This window comes from Protopterus annectens, chromosome 9.part0, assembly GCF_019279795.1.
Source record: "Protopterus annectens isolate FY-2018-M chromosome 9.part0, PAN1.0, whole genome shotgun sequence".
NCBI classification, from domain to species: Eukaryota; Metazoa; Chordata; order Ceratodontiformes; family Protopteridae; genus Protopterus; species Protopterus annectens.
In genome coordinates, this window is record NC_056743.1 from 204,732,190 (window position 1) to 204,754,440 (window position 22,251).

Here is a 22,251-nt window from a genome sequence, read left to right on the forward strand (position 1 = left end):
AAGACCATCCCGTAGACCACCTGCTCCAACTTGGGACCTCAATTTTGTTCTGGAAAAATTAACTTTACCTCCTTTTGAGCCAGCTAGCACAGCAGAATTAAAATACATCTCTTGGAAAACTGCTCTGCTCCTGGCACTTACATCAGCATGAAGAGTTTTCAGAATTACAGGCACTAATGGCAGTGGAACCTTTCCTCATTTTCCACCAGGACAGGGTGTCCTTAAGAACTAACCATACTTTTATGCCTAAGGTGATTTCAAGTGTGTCTCTAAACCAAACTATTCATTTGCCAACTTTTTATCCAAAACCACAGAATAAAGGGGAGAGACTACTGCATTCATTGGACATTCACAGGCAGTTACGCTTCTACTTGGACAAAACCAAAGCTTTCAGAAAATCTGAGCAGTTATTGGTAGCATATGCTGCAGGAGCACAGGGAAAAGCCATTTCAAAACAGACTATTTCCAAATGGATAGGACATTGTATACGTTTCTGGTATACGCATCATGGGAAACCTGTGCCTACCAGCATTAGATCTCACTCCACCAGGGCAACAGCCACATCAACGGCCTACCTCAGAGGAGTACCTACCCAAGGATATTTTGGAAGCAGCAACATGGAGCTATGTGCATACCTTCACCAAGCATTACCATCTGCCTCTATACTCCAAATCCAGAGCTGGCTTTGCCTCTGCAGGGCCTTATAGACACCCCTAATGCATTATAGAACCAGCCACCCTACCTCCGCTTTGGGATTCTACCCAAGTGTAATGACTGCAGCAGTGTAACACGATGAACATAGTACAGTTTTGTACCTACCACAAATGTAGATGTTCGAGTGTTGACACTGCTGCAGTCCAGGTTACCCTCCCTCCATCCCCTCTTCATTGCTATTTTGTGCTTGGGTCTACTACCCTTTACTACCTTTAGGGGGTATTTGCTCGTAACTGAAAGTTTTTGTTTGCTTTTCTTATTTATGTTTTATTAGCAATTTGAATTGCCTACCTATTTGGGGGCACCTGACATCTGGGGCAAGAAAAACTGAAGGAAATGGTGTCTGCTGCATCTTGTATACCCCTGTCGCACTGACGTCAGGGAGGAGTCGACAGCAACCGACGCCAGACCAAGACTTTGTAACTCTGGCCGACTGGGGAACCGCCTGACTGCAGGATAACCCAAGTGTAATGACTGCAGCAGTGTCAACACTCGAACATCTACATTTATGGTAGGTACAAAACTGTACATTTTCCAGTTTTGGGACATCACCTTATTACACATCAGTTTCCTCCTTCTGTTGTAGAGTTTGTTTATGGCAGGGGACCACCAGATTGGCTTCTTTTTTTGGAGGAGAGTATTTGGTTCTGTTGGGTATGGCGAGATCCATGCATTTGTGTATGTGTTCGTACAGTGCATTGGTGTATGATTCGGTTGTCATAAAACTGTTCTCCATTTGCATGGGTGCCGTGAAGTTAGCCACCTCTGTTTTTAGGAGCCCAAAGTTAGCTTTGGAAAAGTGTTTCATGGTGGTTACCTTTGCATGAAAGAATTTTTGAAGGGAATATTACACCTCATACAACCCAGAAGGGAAGCTACCACTCTTGCAACCTGAATCTTGTACTTGAAAAAACAGTTTAAACCAGCATCGGAACAGAGTCACCCTGAAAATAATGACCTCCTTTATGCCCAAGATGGTTTCAGAGATTTTTTTGAATCAAACCATATGCCTTGCTGTGTTCTTCCCAAACCCCCAAAAGAAGGAAGAGAGGATATTGCACTCCCTGGATGTGTACAGACAACCAAGATATTACCTCTCCATGAATACATTCGCAAACAGATCTGACCAGCTATTGGCAACCTTGCAGAGTGAAAATGAGGTATGCCAGTAAGCAAGCATATTTCAAAATGGGCTGCAAATTGTGTCTTTTTCTTCTTGGCAGGGTAAGCGCACACACCAGTAGACACAAAGCCATCACTACTGTCTTTCTGAAAGGGGCACCCACAGAGGTCATTCTAGCTGGTACCACGTAGTCTTATATTCACAACTTCAGCAAGCACTACTGCCTTGGGTCTATCTCCAGGACAAGAGCAAGGTTTGCCTCTGACATTCTGGAGAGTCTGCTGTCCCTGATTAGATTCTTGAACAACCACCCACCTAGAAGCTTTGAGAGTCTTCCCAAGAATCAGTTCTGCAACATTGACTTTGATGAACATAGTATAATTGTGTTTCTAACTTACAATTGTTCCAGTAGATCAGTGTTGGGTGGGTCCCCTTGTCGCATTCATCATTTTCACTCCCTTCCATTCCTATCTCATAGGTTAAGGTGCTTGTCTAATAGTAGTGACTGTTGGAAAGGTCGTGATCCACATCAGGACCATCAGACTTTAGTATTGGAACAAGAAAGACCTGAAGCTGGCTGTGGCTAATGGTACAGACAACATCACAGTAATGAGGTGCATAGCCAAGCAGTGAGAACCAGATTTTGCTGTCTATGCAAAACAACCATGGTAGTCTGGTTTTATAGCTTTTCAGCACAATCTCACTTGTATTTTGTCAGAACAAAATTGTGTGGCAGGCAAACCGATAAAGACCAGGGCAGATGCTCTCCAATAGAAACTGAATCAAGGGGTCTTCCAAGAACTGATCCAGTTGTTGGGCACATCTGTCTTCCTCTGTTCACAACAATCAGTTGTCAAAATTCTGCTTGAGGACTCCGTGCAAGAAGGCCAGGAAAACGGATGCATTTTCCTTAGATAGGAGTGTTCATCTGTGCTTTTATACCCTTTACACTAATGTCCAGGGTTATTCTGGAGGTTCAGAAGGACTCCTGAAAGGTAATTATGGTGACTCACTTCTGCCTCGAACAACAGTGGTTCTTCATTCCTTCTTTTGGAAGTGGCTAGGGGTGATTACCACAAGCTTCCTCACAGACTCGCAGGCTGGATTTACTCACCAAAGATCAGAGCTGTTTGATACACTCCCACCACAAACAACTACAGCTGAGTATTCTGGATGGTAGAATTTTAATACAATTTAGCCACTTTTTCTGAGAGCTTCCAACAGTTATTACTGCAAAAAAAAAAAAAATGGTACTGGAAAGTCATATATTAGCAAATGGAAAGGTTTTTAATAGTTGTCCCAACAAAAGAACACAGAACCCATTCAGGACTGGTCTTTCTTTGGTTTTACAGTATTTGTGAGATGTCCTTCTATTCCTGTGTTGCAGTATTCTTAGTGTGGGATTATCCCACCTCAGGCAACCCAAACGTCAGCTCCTTACACAAAAGCTTAAGCCTGGTTGCTGTAGGTGCGTGGGATATCACACGTAGGGCCACAAACCAGGGACTTTAAATATGATGTCTTCACGCACAAACCTCAGAACTTTTCAGCTGTAGTAGACCATCACATAGAGTGCTTCGCTCCTCTACTTTGAAAGTACCCCTTTGAGGATTTTTTTTTAAATTATTGCTTGAGGTTGGTTTGCTGTACCCAACTAACGAAGAGTAAATGCTGATGCGGGTGGCAGATTCTGCATAAAGATACGAATGACAGTTGCATTTTGTGCCTAGGCCGAGAACACTACCATACCTCTTGCCTCTGATTTGTCAATCCTTCGTACCCAAGACCCTCTGAAGCCATCTGGCCACCCTGAATCTATATTTAGAAAACAAGAGCCTAAAAAAGCTAGCGCTCAGTATGGATCCAAAGTTGGCCGCCCTGGCGGAACTGCTACAGAAAAAGCCCAAGATTCCAAGGTCTAGTAATGTTGCCTCTCCGCCATCGGATGTCCCGATAGCTTCCGATTTAGGAGTTGAAGGATGTCCGTTAGAGCAGTCTACTTTGGCGACTCCTCTCGGGGAAGTCACTTTGGAAGTTATGGACAGCACATCCACGGAGACAGCTCAGACGTCTGTCCCAACAGATGTCTCAAGGGGGAACCAGACAATGCCGGACTACCGACCAGCATTCCTTTGCCTGAAGCCCCAACTCCTATTCAGGCCCCCTCTCCTAAAGCTACTCTTTTGAAAAGGAAGTAGAAAACTAAGCACCTATCTCCACCCACAGGGGGAGTTCCAGACTGGCAATCGTTAACTGTCTCCTTAATGTAGATCTTCATGGCCCTTAGGCCCACGGCCTCTTCCCCCTCCATTTCTATTCAGTCCTAGGCCTGCCACAACTGCTGCTCGCCTCCCTCCCACTGCCGATGAAGGAAAGAACAGGAGACTTACTATTCATTTTCTGATGAATCCATTACTTGCTCATCTCAAATTGCCTCCCCTTTTGAGTACTGTTCCTCTGATGAGGAAACCATTGAAGGGAACTCTCCACCAGAGGATATCACCTTTGGGGAGACCATCACAAAAATTGAAAGAATATTTTAAGTGAGGCACTTCCCAAATGACTGAAACTCATAAGAGATATTTTGAGTTGCTTCAAGTGGAATCTCCTTCCCCTTCAGCCATCCCACGAGTTATTCCTGCCTACCATGATGCATTCTCTGTAGCATCTAAAAACTCAGACTCTCAGCCTCCTGACCGTAAGAGGCATGACAGTTTCTATAAAGTACCAGAGGAACAAAAATTCCTGGTAAAACCACCCCTGCCAGACCCAGCAGTGATTGCTTTATCCCCTGATAAGCAGTCAAGACTGATTCCTTCATAGCATGTGTTACCTACTGACCAAGACAGTGAAAACATGCACAGGATAGGCAAGAAGGTTTATACCTCTTCCACCCTAGCCTTCAGAGCGATCAACTACCAAACCCATATGATAAAATATGCTTTGGACCTTGTATCCAAAGCTTCTACCTTCCTATCAGCTGTACCTGCCTGCCCCAGCAAGACAGAGGTGGCATCAAAACTGTCCCTGACTTCTCATTTGGCCAGACATTCTATTAGATGCAGTAATGATGGAGCAGAGGCCTCTACAAGGTCCACTGCTTCTGCATCAGTACTATGTAGATATTCTTGGCTATGCCTTCAATCCCTACCCGAGGATTTCAAATAAAAAATTCTAGATGCTCCTCTACACCACAACCTCCTGTTTGGTAAACAGTCTGCTGACCTTTTTAAAAACCTTCAGGAGAAAAGTAAAGAGCTTCAAGACATAAACACCTGCTAGTGTCTCCAATTCCTAAATATTACAGAAATGACCCTGCTAAGAGTACATTTGTCATGAGATCACCCTCCTCTGCTACTCCTTCCAGGCATAGGAAAGGACCCAGGAGGCAGACCACCTCCAGACTAGCAGCCTCACAGCCTATTCAGACAGCCCTTTCATGACCGAAATGGCTCCAACAATGCGTGACTGCCTTGCCTACCTCCCCTTGTCAACCTGCATCTCCCACTTCCTCCCCCTTTGGAGATCCATCACCTCAGATCGCTGCGTGATGGCAATAGTACAAGAAGGATATTTTCTTTCTTGGAGGGAAAAGCCCTTTTCAAGGGGCATTCCATTCCCCCCCAAAATCAACTACATCTTATTCCACAGGTCCTGCAGGACCGTCTGAACCACGGAACTATAGAACTTGTCCCTCCAGAACAGGAAGGAAAAGGCTTTTACTCAGGATTATTTCTTGTCCCCAAAAAAGATGGCCTTTGTTGGCCAATCCTGGATCTGTCCTTTCTAAACCTATTCCTAAAAGTTCATCATTCAGAACGTTATCCCTTCATAGATTCATAGATTCATAGATTAGTACTAAGCTAACGGTCCTTGTGAGCCATTTTAAGCCTAGCCAATTGTCCCTTGTGAGACTCAAACCCTGCAGCTTGTGTTTGCAAGGCAAACACCTTAACCATTAGGCCACCCTCCCAACCCTTCTTCCACTATTGCCAGCCCAGACCTTTATGGCCACATTCGATCTGAAGGAGACCTACCTCCATATCCCAGTAAAACCCTCCAACAGAAAATACTTGCGTTTCACTGGGCCCTGTTCACACTTTTAATTTACAGCCTTGCCCTTTGGTTTGTGTACTGCACCCAGAGTATTCACAAAATTCCTATCTCCAGCTGTAGCCTTTTGCAGAACCAAAGGTGTCCAAATTTATCCCTACCTAGACGATATCCTCATTCTAGCAGAAAGAAAGGACACCCTACAAAAACATTTGCAGTTCACCATTTCCCTGCTTCAGAGCCTGGGGCTCACCCTCAACATTCCAAAATCATCCCTAACCCCCCAGCAGGACAAAATCTTTCTAGGCTGCAGGATCAGAACAGACGTGATGCGGGCATTTCCCCCTCAGGACAAAATTCTCTCCCTCTCTACCCACTTCCAAGACCTAATGCAGATTCATCAGGTACCTGCAAGACAATTGGACTGATGGCAGCCACTATCCCTATGCTGCCTTTGGCCAGAATGCATATGCGAAAACTGCAATGGTACTTGAAGACTGTGTGGTCTCAACACAAACATCCCTTAGAGTTTCAGATTACACTCTTACTCTGCATCAAAGCAGAACTAAGGTGGTGGATTCAACAAATACACATGAACCCAGGCCTTCCACTTCAACCCCCCACCCCAACCCTGTACATGCATATACAGATGCATCAGACCTAGGGTGGGGGACTACCATGAAGGGCTTCATGGTACAGGAGACGTGGCATCCTACCCTCCAAAAGAAACATATCAATGTGAGGGAAATGGCAGCAGTCTTTTGCTCTGAAATATTCCAATCCTGCATCCAGGCCCCTTCAAATCTTCACGGACAATAACATAGTCATGTGGTACCTCAACAAACAAGGAGGGACCAAGTCTTACCTTCTTTGCCAGATAACAGTCCAAATTTGGGAACTTGCTTCCAGAAACAACTTATCCCTGCAGGCAACATACATCCCTTCCCTGGACAAACTAACAAGTGGATGCTGTCAGCATAACATTCTCTCTACAGTACAAGTGGATGCTGAACAGGGACATTTTCTACACATTGTCCGCAGTGGGGCATACCTCTGGTAGATTTGTTTGCCTCCCCCCAGAACAGGCAGTTGAAGCAATTCTCCACCAAGGATCAGTCTCCACTTGCCTGGAGGGTAGATGCCTTCAGCATTTCATGAAAGGGACGGTTTCTATATGCATTTCCACCCTTCCCTCTCATTCAAAACGTCCTGAAGATCAGGAAAGGCAAACCAAAAATCTTGCTGGTGACTCCCTATTGGTCAAGGCAGCACTGGTTCCCCCCTACTACTCTCTCACTAGCCAAAGGCAGTCACCACAAGTTACCCCACAAGGTGGACCTACTCAGACAACAAAAGGGATCTCTCATTCACCTTCACCTACAGATGTTGGGTCTAACACTCTGTGTGATAAGCTTTTAATTCCCTTCGGACACCACTACTTTGAGGATGTGCTTTCAGTCCTGAGTGAGGCCAGGAAATCGACTACAAGGAGATCCTACATGTCAAAATGGTAAATATTCTCCAAGTGGTGTCTCTGTAGGCACAGGGATCCCTTTCAAGCGGTTAGCCCTCTAGTCCGTACTTGTGTGTGAACTTATCAAGACTGGCCTTTCATACTCTTCAGTGAAAGTCCACCTATCTGCAATCTCTGCCTGCTTACCCCTAGAACCCTCTACTAGCCAGACTAGATGTTAAATTATTCCTGAAGGGGGTCTTGCACATCAGACCACCAATAAAGCCCATCCCACTTCCTTGGGACCTTAACTTCATCCTGAAAAAACTCACACTGCCTCCATTCGAGCCAGCCATTGCTGCATTGCTCCAAATGTGCACATGGTAGACTGTACTGCTTGTGGCCCTCACCTCTGCTAGAAGGGTGCCAGAGTTACAAACTCTCATGGCCTGCTCACCCTACACTATCTTCCACAAGGATATGGTAGCCCTACGCACTAACCCTTCTTTCATGCCAGAGATGGTCAGCAAACTGTTTTTAAACAAATCCATTCACCTGCCCACCACCTTCCCCTCTCCTACTAATGACAGTGAAGGGGATACTCCATTCACTGGATGTGCACAGACAACCAAGGATGTTCGTGATTCACTGTTGCAGTCATTACTCTTGGGTTATCCTGCTGGCAGGCTACCCGCAGTCGGCCAGAATTCCAAAGTCTAGGTCCGGCGTCGGTTGCTGTCGCCTCTTCCCTGATGTCAGTGCGCCAGGGGTATAAAAAATGCAGCTGACGCCATTTTCTTCCAGTCTTTGTTGCCATGCGGTGTCCGAAGCAAAAGCAGTTCGCAAGTGCCGGTCGACCGACTCCTGAGATTTTCACAGACTAATTTCAGATCCGAAGTCTCTTCATTAAAGCTAAGTACCCCGTTGGGGAGACTTTTTTCTTGCTCCAGTCCGATGTCAGAAAAAGTTACCAATTGTATTTCTTGTGGGAAGCAAATACCTCATAAGGATTATCATTCTTACTGTATTCCTTGCCTAGGCCCTGATCATAACGTTGCTAGCTGTCAGTTTTGTGCTAGATTCAACAAACGCACTATTGAGTGTCGGTTTGATTTTGCTTATTACTTTGGCCGAAAATTCAATTACATAATGCCGTCGGAACAGCCGACAACCGGAGTTTCTTAAAAAACGCAAGGAAAAAGAGGAGGACAGGCATCAGAGATCCAAAACAGACGAGGCTTCCGCTAAACCAGTCTCCGGTTCTCACTGAGGTGCTTTCGCAGCCCCTAACACCCGCTACCTCAGAGCCACAGGCCGCTGATGACTCCCACGTGGAGCCAGCTAGGCCTCTGGATACTCAAGGTATTGAACACTCTGAAATCATTCCCTCAGATGGGTCCGGAGCTGCTGAGCAGGCATCTGCTTCTGAGAGTGTTTTCAGACCTACACAGCTATATGTAAAGCCTACTTCAGCTTCAAAAGCAAAGAAACAAGTATAGCATTCTCCAGGACAGACTTCCATGCCTAAGAAACAGATGCTTAAAATGGCCGAAAACCTTATTACTTTGATCAGGGGTTCCCATCCCCCTCCTGACAAGAGGCCTAGGCAAGAGACAGACTATGACTCTTCAGATCAAGTTTCCATTTCCTCTGACTCCTCTTCTATATAGGAATTCTCTCTTCCTCCCTATGAGGATTCTGATGCTGAAGAATCCATTCCTTCAGCCTCTCCTCCTGAGGATTATTCTTTTGGGGAAACCCTGTATACCATGAGGGAGCACTTCCACTGGGAGAGCCAAGATTACTCAGAATCAAAGAAAAGGCTTAGAGATTTTCCTTTACTTCCTCAGCACAGGCCTCTTGCTATTCCCCGTGTGATAGACATTGTAGATGACGTATTTTCAGAGTCCGGCCTTTCTCCAGACTCCTTTCCTCCAACTCCTGTTAAACCAGACAGATTCTACAGGGTTCCTGATTCACATAAATTTCTTTATAAAAACCCTGCTGCTGACCCAGAAACTATTTCTCAGGGTCCCAAGGGGGTTAAGGCCGCTACTGCAAAAAACCTGTCCCTTCCGACAGGGATTCAAGGGCACTAGACAGATGGGGGAAAAAGGTTTACACTTCTGCTACTTTGGCTGTGAGGGCTTTAAGTTGTCAATTTCATATGATTAAATATCAGCAATACTTAATGTCACTGTTAAAGCAGAAAATGTTGACTAATTCTGATTGTACAGAAAATAAGGTAATACAGGATTTATTACATGCAACTGAACAAGTGGGAAAGCATACATTGCAATGTGGTTTTGATTCTCTGGAGGCCTCCTGCAGGGCCGCAGTTACGGGTTCTGTCATTAGGAGGCATGCTTGGTTAAAGGAACAAAAATCTGCCTGATCATGTTAAAGCAAAATTATTAGATGCTCCATTACAGTATGATACTTTATTTGGTGTTAAAGCAGAGGAGGTTTTGAAGAAAATGGAGGGCAAAGCGAAATCTATGCAAACAGTAAAGGATTTCTTACAGGTTCAGCCACCAAAATTTAGCAGGAACTGGCCTACAAAGAATTGGTCCTTTCCAGTGTCGGACAGGCCACAAAGAGGCAGATACAGATGTCCCAGAGGCAGATCCCAGACCCAGGGCTCATACAGGCCTAAACAGTGGGGAGCTTCTACCTCCAAAAGTGGAGAAGACAAAGCACAGCCATACAGGAAACAGTCCCAATGACTTGCCTCTGCCAGCACCAAGCACTTAACTTCTTGCAGCCCCCTTAGGGGGAAAACTAGCACTTTTCTCTCAAAATTGGCACATGATCACCCAGGACAAATGGGTATTGAATATAGTGTCCCAGGGCTACAGGTTCCACTTTCACACCCTGCCAAAGGCAAAAGGTATGCCAAACTTGCCACACAATCAATGGGAAGAGGCACAAAAACAAGTTTTGCCCCTTATGCAAATGAAGGCCATTCAGCAAGTACCACAGCAAGAGCAGGGACAAGGATTTTACTCCAGGCTTTGTCCTTTCTGGGAACCAAGAAAAGTCTTGAGACCAATACTGGACCTGTCTTTTCTAAACACATTTCTGGAAGTTCCAAAATTCAAAATGTTAACTCTGCAGCAGCTTCTGCCCATGCTGGGCAAGAAGGCTTGGCTTGTAACTTTGGACCTAAAATAGGCATACCTGCATATACCAATCAGACAATCTTGCAGAAGATACCTCAGATTCATAGCTGGCTCAATGCACTACCAGTTCTCTGCACCTTTGGCTTTACTGCGCCCAGGGTCTTCACAAAATGCCTGGCAGCAGTAATTGCATTTTGCAGACAGAGGAATTCAAATTTATCCTTACTTGGACGACTGCCTTATACAAGCAGAGAACAAGGACACTCTACTAAAGCATCTGGCATTCGTAAAAAGATTATTAATTTGCCTAGGGTACGCAGTAAACAAAAAGAAATCAAAACTAGTACCCTCTCAAGAGATAATGTTCCTGGGTGCAAGCTTAAATACAACTGCCCCAGATGGCTGATCTCACGCCAGACAAACAAAGGCAACAAACTTCTTACTTCAAAATGTTGGCAACAAAGACCCAGTTATCTGCAAAAAACATTCTGCAGGCTTTGGGCTTCATGGCATCCTGCAGTCTGCTAATTCCATATGCCAGACTGCATATGAGGAAATTTCAATGGTACCTAAAAAGTGTCTGGACTCAACATTGTCAAAGCCTGGAAACATTAATTACCCTCATTCCTTGCCTGCAATAGGAGTTTCGATGGTGGGCTCATGCCTGTCACCTCAACAAGGGACAGCCATTCACTCTACCCACAGCCAGGCAGTCAATAACAACAGATGCATCAGATTATGCCTGAGGAGCACACATGGCAGGAAAATGTATTCAGGGCACATCGTCCACAAGCCAAATGCATCTACATATCAATCAAAAAGAGATGCTAGCTGTTCAGGATGCCCTGACAGTTTTCAAGGATCTACTCCATCCAGGACAACTACTGATAAGGACGGACAATACTACAGTCATGTGGTACATAAACAAGCGGGGAGGGGCACATTCCTACCCCCTCTGCAGACAAGCCATGACTTTGTGGAACACAGCATTGACTTATCAAGTACACCTGCAAGCACAATTCATGCCAGGAAAGAACAATACTCTGGCAGACTAACTAAGCAGAAACCTTACGGATCCCCACGAGTGGAAATTGCATCCACAAGTCTTCAGCATGATAACAAAGAAATGGGGATGTCCAGACCTAGATCTATTTGCCTCCCCTCACAACTGCCAACTACAGAAATTCTGCACAAGGACTTATCACAAGCAAGCATGGAAAGTGGATGCTCTGTCATTCAGCTGGAAAAGTCTTAACAGTATATGCCTCTCCTCCCCAAGGTACTCCTAAAGGTCAGACAAGAGAAGCCAAGAATGATTCTGATTGCCCCAGACTGGCCACGCCAGCACTGGTACCTAATCCTAAAAAGCTCGTCTCAAGGCCCAGCCTGGACATTGCCTCTAATTCCTCACTTACTGACCCAGCAAAACAATCAGATTCTGCACAGCCAACTCAGGACCCTAAATCTGGCAGCATGGCGGATAATGTAACCATTCAAAGCACACCTCTCTCTAAAGCAGGTGATGGATGTCATTTTGGAGGCCAGGAGGCCCAGTACCAGAAAAGTTTATGCAGTAAAATGGAAAAGATTCTGTGCTTGGAACCAGGCACAAGGAATTGACACATCTGTACCAAATATTCCTCAGATTTTACAATACCTAACTGAGATGCTGGACAAAGGCCTATCCTTTTCATCAATTAAAATTCATGCCTCAGCCATTTCAGCTCATTACAATACGGAACCTCCTATATTTTCCCATCCATTGCTAAGGCAGTACCTCAGAGGGGCTGAAACATAAGACCTCCAAGGAGAGCCCCAGTACCTGCATGGGACCTCAATTATGTCTTGGAAAAACTCACACTGCTGCCTTTTGAGCCAGCCAATACAGCTGATATAAAGTTTTTATCTTGGAAAACCGCTCTGCTCCTACAAATAATCTCTGCAAGACGAGTTTCAGAGTTACAGGCACTCATGGCTGTGGAACCTTTCATCATTTTCCATCCAGACAGGGTTTCTCTAAGGACGAACCCAACATTTATGCCTAAGGTAGTGTCCAGTGTGGCCCCTAACCAAACCATTCATTTGCCTACCTTTTATCCAAACCCATAGAATAAGGGTGAGAGACTTCTGCATTCCTTGGACATGCACAGACAACTACGCTTCTACTTGGACAGAACTAAAGTTTTCAGAAAAACTGAGCAACTTTTAGTGGCATATGCTGCAGGATCTCAAAGAAAGCCTATGGCATATGCTGCAGGATCTCAAAGAAAGCCTATCTCAAAACAGACTATTTCAAAATGGATAAGGCCACTGCATTCGTTTCTGCTACTCACAACATGGCAAATCAGTGCCCAAGGGCATTAGGCCTCATTCCACCAGGGCAGCAGCCACTTCAGCAGCCTTTCTCAGAGGAGTACCAACCAAGGACATTTTAGAGGCTGCAACTTTGGAGTTCAGTGCACACTTTTACAAAGCACTACCATTTACCGCTCTACTCTAAATCCAGAGCAGGCTTCGCCACTGCAGTTTTGCAAGGCCTTACAGCCTCTCCTAATCCTATTTAGGCCCAGCCACCCAACCTTAGCTTTGGGATTCAACCCAAGAGGAATGACTGCAACAGTGAAACACGATGAACATAGTACAGTTGTGTACCTACCATAAATGTAGATGTTTGAGTGTATTCACTGTTGCAGTCCAGGTTACCCACCCTCCATCCCCCTTTTCTTTGCTGGGACTTACCTATGTGGTGTAATTGCTTGTAGATGAAGGAAATGTTTATTTTACTGCATGCATAATTATTGGCATAATATTTTTAGCCTACCATTTTGGGGGCACCTGACATCTGGGGCAAGAAAAACTGAAGAAAATGGCGTCGGCTGCATCTTTTTTAGCCCTGGCGCACTGACGTCAGGGAAGAGGCGACAGCAACCAATGCTGGACCTAGACTTTGGAATTCTGGCCGACTGCGGGTAGCCTGCCAGCAGGATAACCCAAGAGTAATGACTGCAACAGTGAATACACTCTAACATCTACATTTATGGTAGGTACACAGCTGTACTTTTTATTTAGACAAAACTAAGTTCATCAGAAAATCCAACCAACTCTTTGTATCCTTCCACCCCAGAGCCCTGGGAAAAGAGTCTTCAAACAAACCATCCGTTTTTGCTACTCCCACCTTGGCAAGGACCTACTCCAGGGAATGAGAGCTCACTCTACGGCCGTGGCATCCTCCAAAGCCTTCCTCAAAGGCCTGGACACAGCCTCCATTCTGGAGGCAGCCACCTGGTCCAGCATACACACTTTTACCAGATACTACAAATTGGACCATGTCTCCAGAGCCAGGGCAGGGTTTGCTAGGGCAGTCCTGTATGGCATTCTAGAATCATTACCTCTTCCTCCACCCTTGTGCAACATAGGAATTGAAGGACATAGAATAGTTGTGTAAATTCTTGCCATAACCATAGAGGTCTCTTTCTTCCATGTTGGAGTATCCCCCCCCCCACCTTATCCCTCTATTCCTTTTGACCTGTCCAAGGAGCACCATGGGGCTCCCCCTAGACTGAGGCTAGACTAGCCAACAAATGGCACTTTGCACCTCTTGTGGACATCATTTGACTCTCTCTACCGGTCTGTCCGACTGGGTATTTAAGTTCTGAGGTTTGTGCATGCAGACGTCAAATTTAAGGTCCGTGATTTATGGACGTGTGTGACATCCCACGTACCTACAGCAACCAGGCTTAAGCTTTTGTATAAGGAGCCAATGTTCGGGTTGCCTGAGGTGGGGAATCCCACACTAAGAATACTGCAACATGGAAGAGAAGTATATCTATGGTTATGGTAAGATTTTACACAACTATTCTTTACTGTCCTATTGCCTGTCATACAGATCATTCAGGGTTCACTTCTCTGGTATTTTAGCATGTCTATTCATGGATCCCCCCATTCAGATGCAACCTCTTGTGAAAATGTTTTGAAAGGAGTGTTTCATAAGAAGTCACCTAGGAAATAAGTGGCTCCTCTTTTTGAGATTTTAATTTTGTTAGAAAAGTCTTAACTCTTGTTTCATGTGGATCAGCTCTTAAGATGCTCTTAACATGGAAAACATCACCTTGCAGAGGTCACAGCAGTTAGTAAAATGGAGTTACAGCCAGTCATGGTGGGTCAGCCTTATCTCATTTTCCATGATGAAAAGTTTTCCTTAAGAACTAATCCTTCATTTATGTCTAAAGTGGTAAGAGTATACCTTAAGACCAAGCTATCCACCTACCAGTCTTTCCAGAACCTAAAAATTAGGGAGAAAACATACTCCTTACCTTGGATTGTACAGAGACAATTGGGTGCTATCTTTGTTTTATTTATCCTTTTGAGTGAGTTAGTCCCACTAGGCTAGTAGTTTTTCAGAATTTGTGATCAGTTCATTTCTTGTGAATGTAAGTGAAAAGGACAACTTTGTCAAAATGGTTTATTTCAAATTTGTTGTCTTATGCTGTTACTCTTTGTTACACCCACCACAACAAAACAATTCCAGGCAGGGTCAGGTCTTAGTGTACTAGGGCCTTGGCTTCCATATGTGGCGTTTTGGAAAGGTGGATACCAGAATTTTTCAAAAACATCAACTTGGTCCTCGTTGCCAACTTTTACAAAGCACCATAAACTATAGATTCCTTCTCCAGGTATAGGACTTAGGACCATTTCCCAAGGGTTTCTAGACACTCATCCTTCCTCCTTCCATTCCGATTAAGGTGTGGTAACATACCCATATAGCTCAGGCTGCTGCAGCAGTGATCCTTATGAAGAAAAGTGTTTTATTCTGTAAGTTAGCTTATCGTAACAGTTGATATTGAATGATCACTGCTTCAATAGCCGTTTCCTCCCAACATCCCACTTAATTTTTGCAGTTTGTGTGCCAGGCTGTGGACTTCTGGCATTGTTCTTGCGAGGCTTTAGCTTCCCCTATCTTCAATGGAATGAAAGTTGTGAAGGACTTGGTACCTGGAGTTAGCTCATCTGTAGCTGGTTAATGGTTTGGCTGCGTAGAAGATGCTCTGAAAGCTTTGGAAGCTGGCTGGCTGTTGTATATTGTACAGGGTACAACCCATATTGCTGTAGTCACTGCAGTAGTGGGCATTCAAACATCTGCTGCTGAAGAAAGTTTGCTTACACAAATGTACCTTCTCATATATGTCTTCAGAAATCTACCGTTTTATTTTATTTTGCCTTCTCAGAAATCTACCGTTTTATTTTATTTTGCCTTCTAGGTCCCCTTGGTAAATCTTCATTATTGTAAATCAGATTCTAGTCCCTACCCATAATTTGAATAACCAGTTTGTTGGACATTAGCATCATAATTGAACAAAATAGAGTAATAAGAAAAAAAATTTGGGCAGTGAAGGTGGGTAAAAGCCGTGGGCATGTTTCCAAGTTTAGTTTTTGAGAAACTGCTACTTTAAGGCTGTACTGGAGAATTTCTGCTTTGAAATGTTTTTTTTTTAATCTGTGTTCTGTGTTGTAGGTAAATGAAAGTGTTCTGTCTTTGTCTCGTGAAGATGGTGACCAAAAAGGTGTTGCTGCCTCCTTGCTTGCTCCTTTGTTACCAGACGATGTGAAGAAGTCTGAAGAAAAATGGAGGAAGAAAGTGATATGTAAAGAGGATGCAGTGGAACCTGAAGGGGAGAGTGGAGAAGGAGGAAATGCTGATGTAGCTGATGCAGGAATTGAAAATGCTAGCCCTTTACGGGACAGAATCCGTAGTTTGGTTCAGTGGAATGAAAGCTCAGAAAATGAGGAAGAGGAGGAAGATACATTTGAACTGGAGATGAAGCTGGAGAGAAAAAAGGTGGGGGGATTTGTCTTGTGACATGTTTTCACGTCAGTTTGTTGCTTTCTAATGAGGAAAAAGATCTGCAAACCTGACTTAAGTGCTTTTGTTAATTCAAAGAGAGTTGAGTAACCTGTATATCCAGATATCCTTCCTTTACATTGTTGCAGTATTCATAATGTGGCATCTCCTGCCAAAGATAAACCAAAGTCTGGCCTGTGTACCAAATCCTCTACATCCTACTAATGTCATACATCAGACGTATCATCCCTGTGCAGGCATAGGGCATAAACATGTATGTACACTGTGTACTCAGAACTTCTTTGCTGCCAGTTCGAACACCACAGTTGATTGTCTGAACACCCTTTGCTGAGCTGATTTCTATTGAGCCATTTACAGATAAGTGTCCAACTGGAGTTCCTTCTTCTTTTATTTGTGTGCTGAGGGTTCATTTCCTCCAGGAATGGAAAATGTAAATGTGGCAGGCATATTCCACATAAAGACCATCATGATAAGTGTGTATTCTGCCTAAGTGATTCACGCAGTCCTACCCAGTGACCACTTATTAGGCTTTTCTTCTCAGAATGCTTTGCACCTGTCTGTCTTGTTCATTCATTTGTCTTGAGAGCCAACATCTCAAACATTTAACCCAGGGTACCATGGCCAAGTCTGCCCACCCTGAGGTATAACGGTCTCTTAACGACCAAAAAAGTTTCAATCTGGCACTGCTACTGTCCAGCCTCCACTTGATGCCCCTCCTGCGGTGAGGTGGCAACCCCTAAGACCATCCAGTGCTGAAACCTGTTTCCTCTGCACATTTTTCACATCTTCAGAGACAATGCAAATGTCCAACCTGGATGTTGAGGGGAAACCATGACTTATTTCCTAAGAGCCTAGGGAGTAGGTCCCTGGTACCCTTACTGAATTTAAGTATGGCTCAAAGCTTCCTAGGTTGGTCCAAGTTTGTCCCCCTAAAGATGAGGCAGAAAACTAAGCATATTCCTTCCATTGCTAAGGCTCCTCAGAGAGAATGGTGGGATTTTATCTAGGGTTTGTTCAGCGCCCTGATGCGTTAAGGATACTTCAGGGGTTATCTGTTCCTATTTTTCCTTGGTCTACTAGTCTAGCCAGTAGGAGTAAGGAGTCTGCTTCTTCAGATGAGGAGGTGAATTCAGAAGATGAATCATTGGCCTGCTCCTCACAAATCACCTCTTCTTTGGACTGTGAGTTTGGGGAAGAGGATTCCATGAGTCGTGACTCTCCTTTTGAGGAGTTGTCCTTTGAGGGCACAGTAGTTCACATGATGGAGCAATTTAAATGGGATTGCTCACAAGTTTCTAATATTCAAAAGAGGTATGAGCTGATACAGTTGGAATCTCCTAAATCTTCTGATCTGATGCCAGTTTTCATTCTTTCCTCACCTAGTAGGTTTGGATCCAACCCCTTGGATCTGACTCAACTGTTGCTAAAGCTCGTGGCAACCAAAAACTCTAGCTTCTCCCTTACCCATAAGGCACCGACCCTGTTACCTCAGATCTCATATGCTTCTTTCAGTGAACGATGTGATTGACCTACTCTTGAGCATTTTTGAGATAAATGTTTTATTATTATTGTCTTCTATCCAACTACATTTTCTCTTTTTTTCCTGTATTTGTCCCTTACAGTAATGAGTTGTATTTCTTGTGATCAAAGTTGGTAGAGTTTATTTTCTTTCCCCTTTTAGTACTTGGTGTACTTCTTAAATTACTATAGTTAGTAACTTTTCTTTCTACACTTGGTGTGTAGCCTTCTTTTCTTTCCATCATTGGTATTTTTTCCTGTACCCCCTTTTTTGTATTAAAAAAAATCCTGTTCTTACTTGACTGACTTTGTTTTTTTCATAGCAGTGTAGCTTAATGTTTTGGTGGAAAAAGGCCTTGCCAGATTTAAAAAATTTGTGAAGTGTGGCCACAAACTTCCCATGTCTGATGCTCACACTGTTTGTATACTGTTTGGGACCGTTGCATATTCAAGAAATTGTTCCATATGTCCTGGGTTCAACCCCAGGGCGCTTGTTGAAAGAAAAAACAAGCTTATTTTAAAAGGTCATTACAGTCTGCCTTTAAAAGAGTTATTACCTTCTGCTTTTGGAGAGGCTATATCTGGAGATAATTCTCCCAAAGTTAAGCAATCCAAAACTTCTCCTGAAGCCTTCTTCATCTTCCACGGTTTTGGAGGCACCCAAGAAAAAAAACAAGATGGATCTGACCTCATCCTCTGATTCGAAAAAGAAGAAATTGATGGACCAGACTTCCTCTGATCCGACTAAAAATGCATCTGATCTGACTACTTCCAGCCCTGCCTGTTCAGGTTTGATTCAGTTAACCAGGACAGGATACTCACCATCGATAGATTTCGTGCCCTCACTTTTCTTGGAGCTACTCCAGCCCAGGTCCCCCTCTGTTATTTCCACTCGTTCTTGTAGTAGTTTGATGTAGGAAGATGTGGAAAGAGTGGTGAGTCAGATAGGTGTCTTACTGACTCATACCCCTTTGGTTTAGGAGGTCCATTCTTCTACTACACTCAGACTAAAAGTTCCTCCTCTGACTCCTTCAACTCTGAATCCCTGGGTCCAAGCCATCCGCCTCAGTGTGGCTCTGATCCAAAGGTGATAGTATCTTCATATCCAAAGTTTACTTGATTGAGTGCTGCGGTTCTGTCGGATCCGGAGAGCTTTTGGAGCCAAAGCTTCCCTGCCAGATCCAAAGTGTTGGAGTCTACTCCAAAGCTCTCGAGTCTCTGGACTGGGTAGTTCGGCTCCAGCTTCCTGCTCTGGGAGATTGCCTTTGGTGTGGGGGAGGACTGTGGTCCAAAAGCTTCTTTTCTGATTCGAGGACTTCCTTTTCTCTGGAACAGTCCATCTTTGAGGTTGTGAATAGGGTTTTCTCTGTCTCAGTTGAACGTATGGATCCTAAGCCTTCTACCTTGACATTTCTATGCTCAGAGCCTTATCACAGTTTGCCACAGGGACAGCCAGTCTGAGACCCCCCAGGCTTCCCAACAGGATATCTATTTCTCTCTATACTCCCCAGAGCATCCCACTGAGGAGGTCCCCTCGAAAGAAGACTTGTAAGAGGAGGCACTTGGACTTCCCAGAGGAGTCTGTCACTGAAGATACAGACTTCAATGAAGGTGAAGGATCCACATGGTCACCTCCTGAATATGTCTCATTTGGAGACATCCTTGAGGGCCTATAGCAGAGAGTTGGTTAGATTCCCAGCAGCCCTTCATCCGAGGAGTGTGTATTCCTGGAGGCTTTCCGTAGTGGCCTGTCTACCTCCTGGGTTACTCCACTCACCAGTGAGCTTATTGAGTTAGTTTCTGTGTGGGCATGGAAGGAACCTGACACAGTTGAACCAATACCTAGGAGACCAGACAAGATTATGGCATCGCCTTTGGATAAGCAATTCTGAAGTAAAGGTGTGCCCGTTGATGCTATGGTCATGACCATGGCCACCAATAAGGAACTTAACGAGTAGAGTTCCACTGTTCATCCCCCTAACAGGGAGTTAAGGGCAATGGACAGGTTTGGGAAGTATGTCTGTTCTTCAGAGGCCTTTGCGTTAAGGTTGCTGAATTTGACATATTTTACAAGATTATAGAGGGATTTGATTAAGGAACTATAAAATACCCTGTCAGGATCCATTTTTGCAGGGATCCAGTCATCCATGAATTCTCAATTTACTACCTTGCAGTCTGTATTTCCAGTTCTTCCATGGACTTATTTTGCTTGCGGCTGAAGGAACCTCAAAGCAGTGGGTTCAGGCATTGCCATCAGGAGACATGCCTGGATACACTTATGTGAATTTTTGGAGCCCTTGAAGTTGTCATTCGTCAGTGCTCCTTTTGACAGCAAGTCTTCGTTTGGCCCCAAGGTGAAGGACACCTTATCCAGGTGTGCGAAGGATGGAAAAGACCCCCTCTGCCATTGGCATACTTCTTTCGACTCCTCAGAGCCTTTTTTTTTAGGAATCAACAAGGTGGTTGGAAGATGTGGTTCAAGAATTCCCAGCATACTTTCCAGGACACCCGTTGAAGTTCCCCCCAGGGGCAGGGGAGGGAACTGCAAAACCAGGGGTCCAGAGCTTCTTTGACAGAACTAACCTGAAAGGAGTCCTTATTGTCCAAATCTGGAGGCAGTCCGGGGTAGATTATCCCTGCACCAGAGAGCCTGGCTAGATATGACAAAAGTTACTTAGATGCAGAGATTTATTTCCAGAGGTTATTTAATACCATTTTCTTTTCCACCTCCAATATCAAGAAAACTCCCCGATGTTCCACCCAATCAGAGGGACGTAGCAGCAATTCAGATACAAAAGCTACTAGAAAGTCATCCAAGAGGTCCCACCAGATCAGATAGAATCTGGAACTTGCTCAAGGATCTTTTTAGTGCCAAAAAAAAATAGAGGGGTGTGGAGACCAATTTTGGATCTCAGCAAGTGGAGCAAGTCAGTTCAGCGCACCAAGTTTTGGATGGTCATGGTTCAGTCCAGTCTCCCTTTCCTGGATAAGGACAACTGGATGTGCTTGATGGACCTTTAGGATGCATACTATGACATAAAGATGAACAGACAATCCAGAAGGTACTTATGCATCCAGCTGGAGGCAGTCATTACCATTTCAGAGTTCTGCTCTTTGGCCTCACCACAGCCCCCAGGGTGTTCACCAAATGTGTGATAGTAGTAGCAGCTCACTTAAGACTGCAAGGATTCCGGGTATTACCATATCTAGACGACTGGCTGATTACCGCCCTGCCCAGGCTTCAATTAATAAGGGCAAGCAATCAAGTTCTCCAGACATTATCTCATCTAGGGATAACCTTAAACTACAAGTCTTTACTGGAATGAACTCAGGGTTTGGAATTCATAGGCGCACTGTTCAACACAGTCAATTATAGCTTCACTGCTTTCTTCACTGGTGCAAATTATAAGACGACCGGTCAGAAAAATAATCTGCGGTACCAAGATTTCGGCCCTCTTGGTCCTTCAAGCTCTGGGGTCAATGACAATGGCAATGACACTAATACCGTTAGCCAGATTTTACATGAAGATTCTACAGTGGATGCTAGCAGCACAGTGGTCAATACTTTATCAACCCATGTCTGCTTTGATTCAAATCACTCACATGAGTAAGAGATCTCAGGTGGTGGATTCAGTCCGATCAGATTGTACAAGGCCGTCCATCCAGTTGTTCCCCCCCCCCCTCAGCCTAAGGAAATAGTGACCACGGATGCTTCCCAGTTGGGGTGTGGGCGGGGGCATTTTCTGCGGAGAGCAGTCCAAGGTACTTGGTTTCTCAAAGAGACCAATTTGCATATCGGTGTCCTAGAGGTGAAAGCGTTTAGTGTTGCAAGCCCTTCAGAATCCTCTTCCTTAAGGGATGATTGCAGTTCAAATGGGCAATATGTCAGTAGTTTGGCACATCAAACGAGGGACCAGATGTTAGCCCTTGTGTCGAAGCAGTCGGAGTGTGGCATTGGGCAGTCTCATCCAACCACTTTCTCATAGCCAAACACTCGAAAACAGCAAACCAAGAATCCAAAATAACGGTAGACTGAACCAAGCAAATACCTGAGGCAAAACGTAAAACTATTTATTCGAAATAACACAATGAAGAACCACCTTGATATGAGCGCTTTCGTTTGGCTGTGCCAAACTTTTTCAAATACAACACGTAACTCAACCACGTGGATTAAATACATTTCTTTACGTCATAATGAATTTATGACTAACATCAATTCATCTTGCTAGAAAACAAATGCATGATATGAAGTTGTTTAAAAACCCATGTTCTACGTAGGAAAAACTGAACGTAAATTGAAGGAGCGCATTGGTGAACATATTAGGGCAATTAGGGATCAAAGTGACGATAATGCCCTAGCAAAGCATTGTATTATGTTTCCTGATCACAATTTCAAATTTGTGGTGTT

General features: G+C 44.4%; 1 protein-coding gene across 1 annotated transcript in view; it reads left to right on the forward strand.

Moving 5' to 3' along the window:
• Positions 1-22,251, forward strand: part of FNBP4 (formin binding protein 4) — a gene marked incomplete in the record, with an annotated part of 825,158 nt that overhangs the window by 154,980 nt on the left and 647,927 nt on the right. Inside the window, 1 exon segment of the mRNA XM_044082091.1 lies at positions 15,978-16,301. Coding sequence (XP_043938026.1) covers positions 15,978-16,301 — 324 coding nt within the window.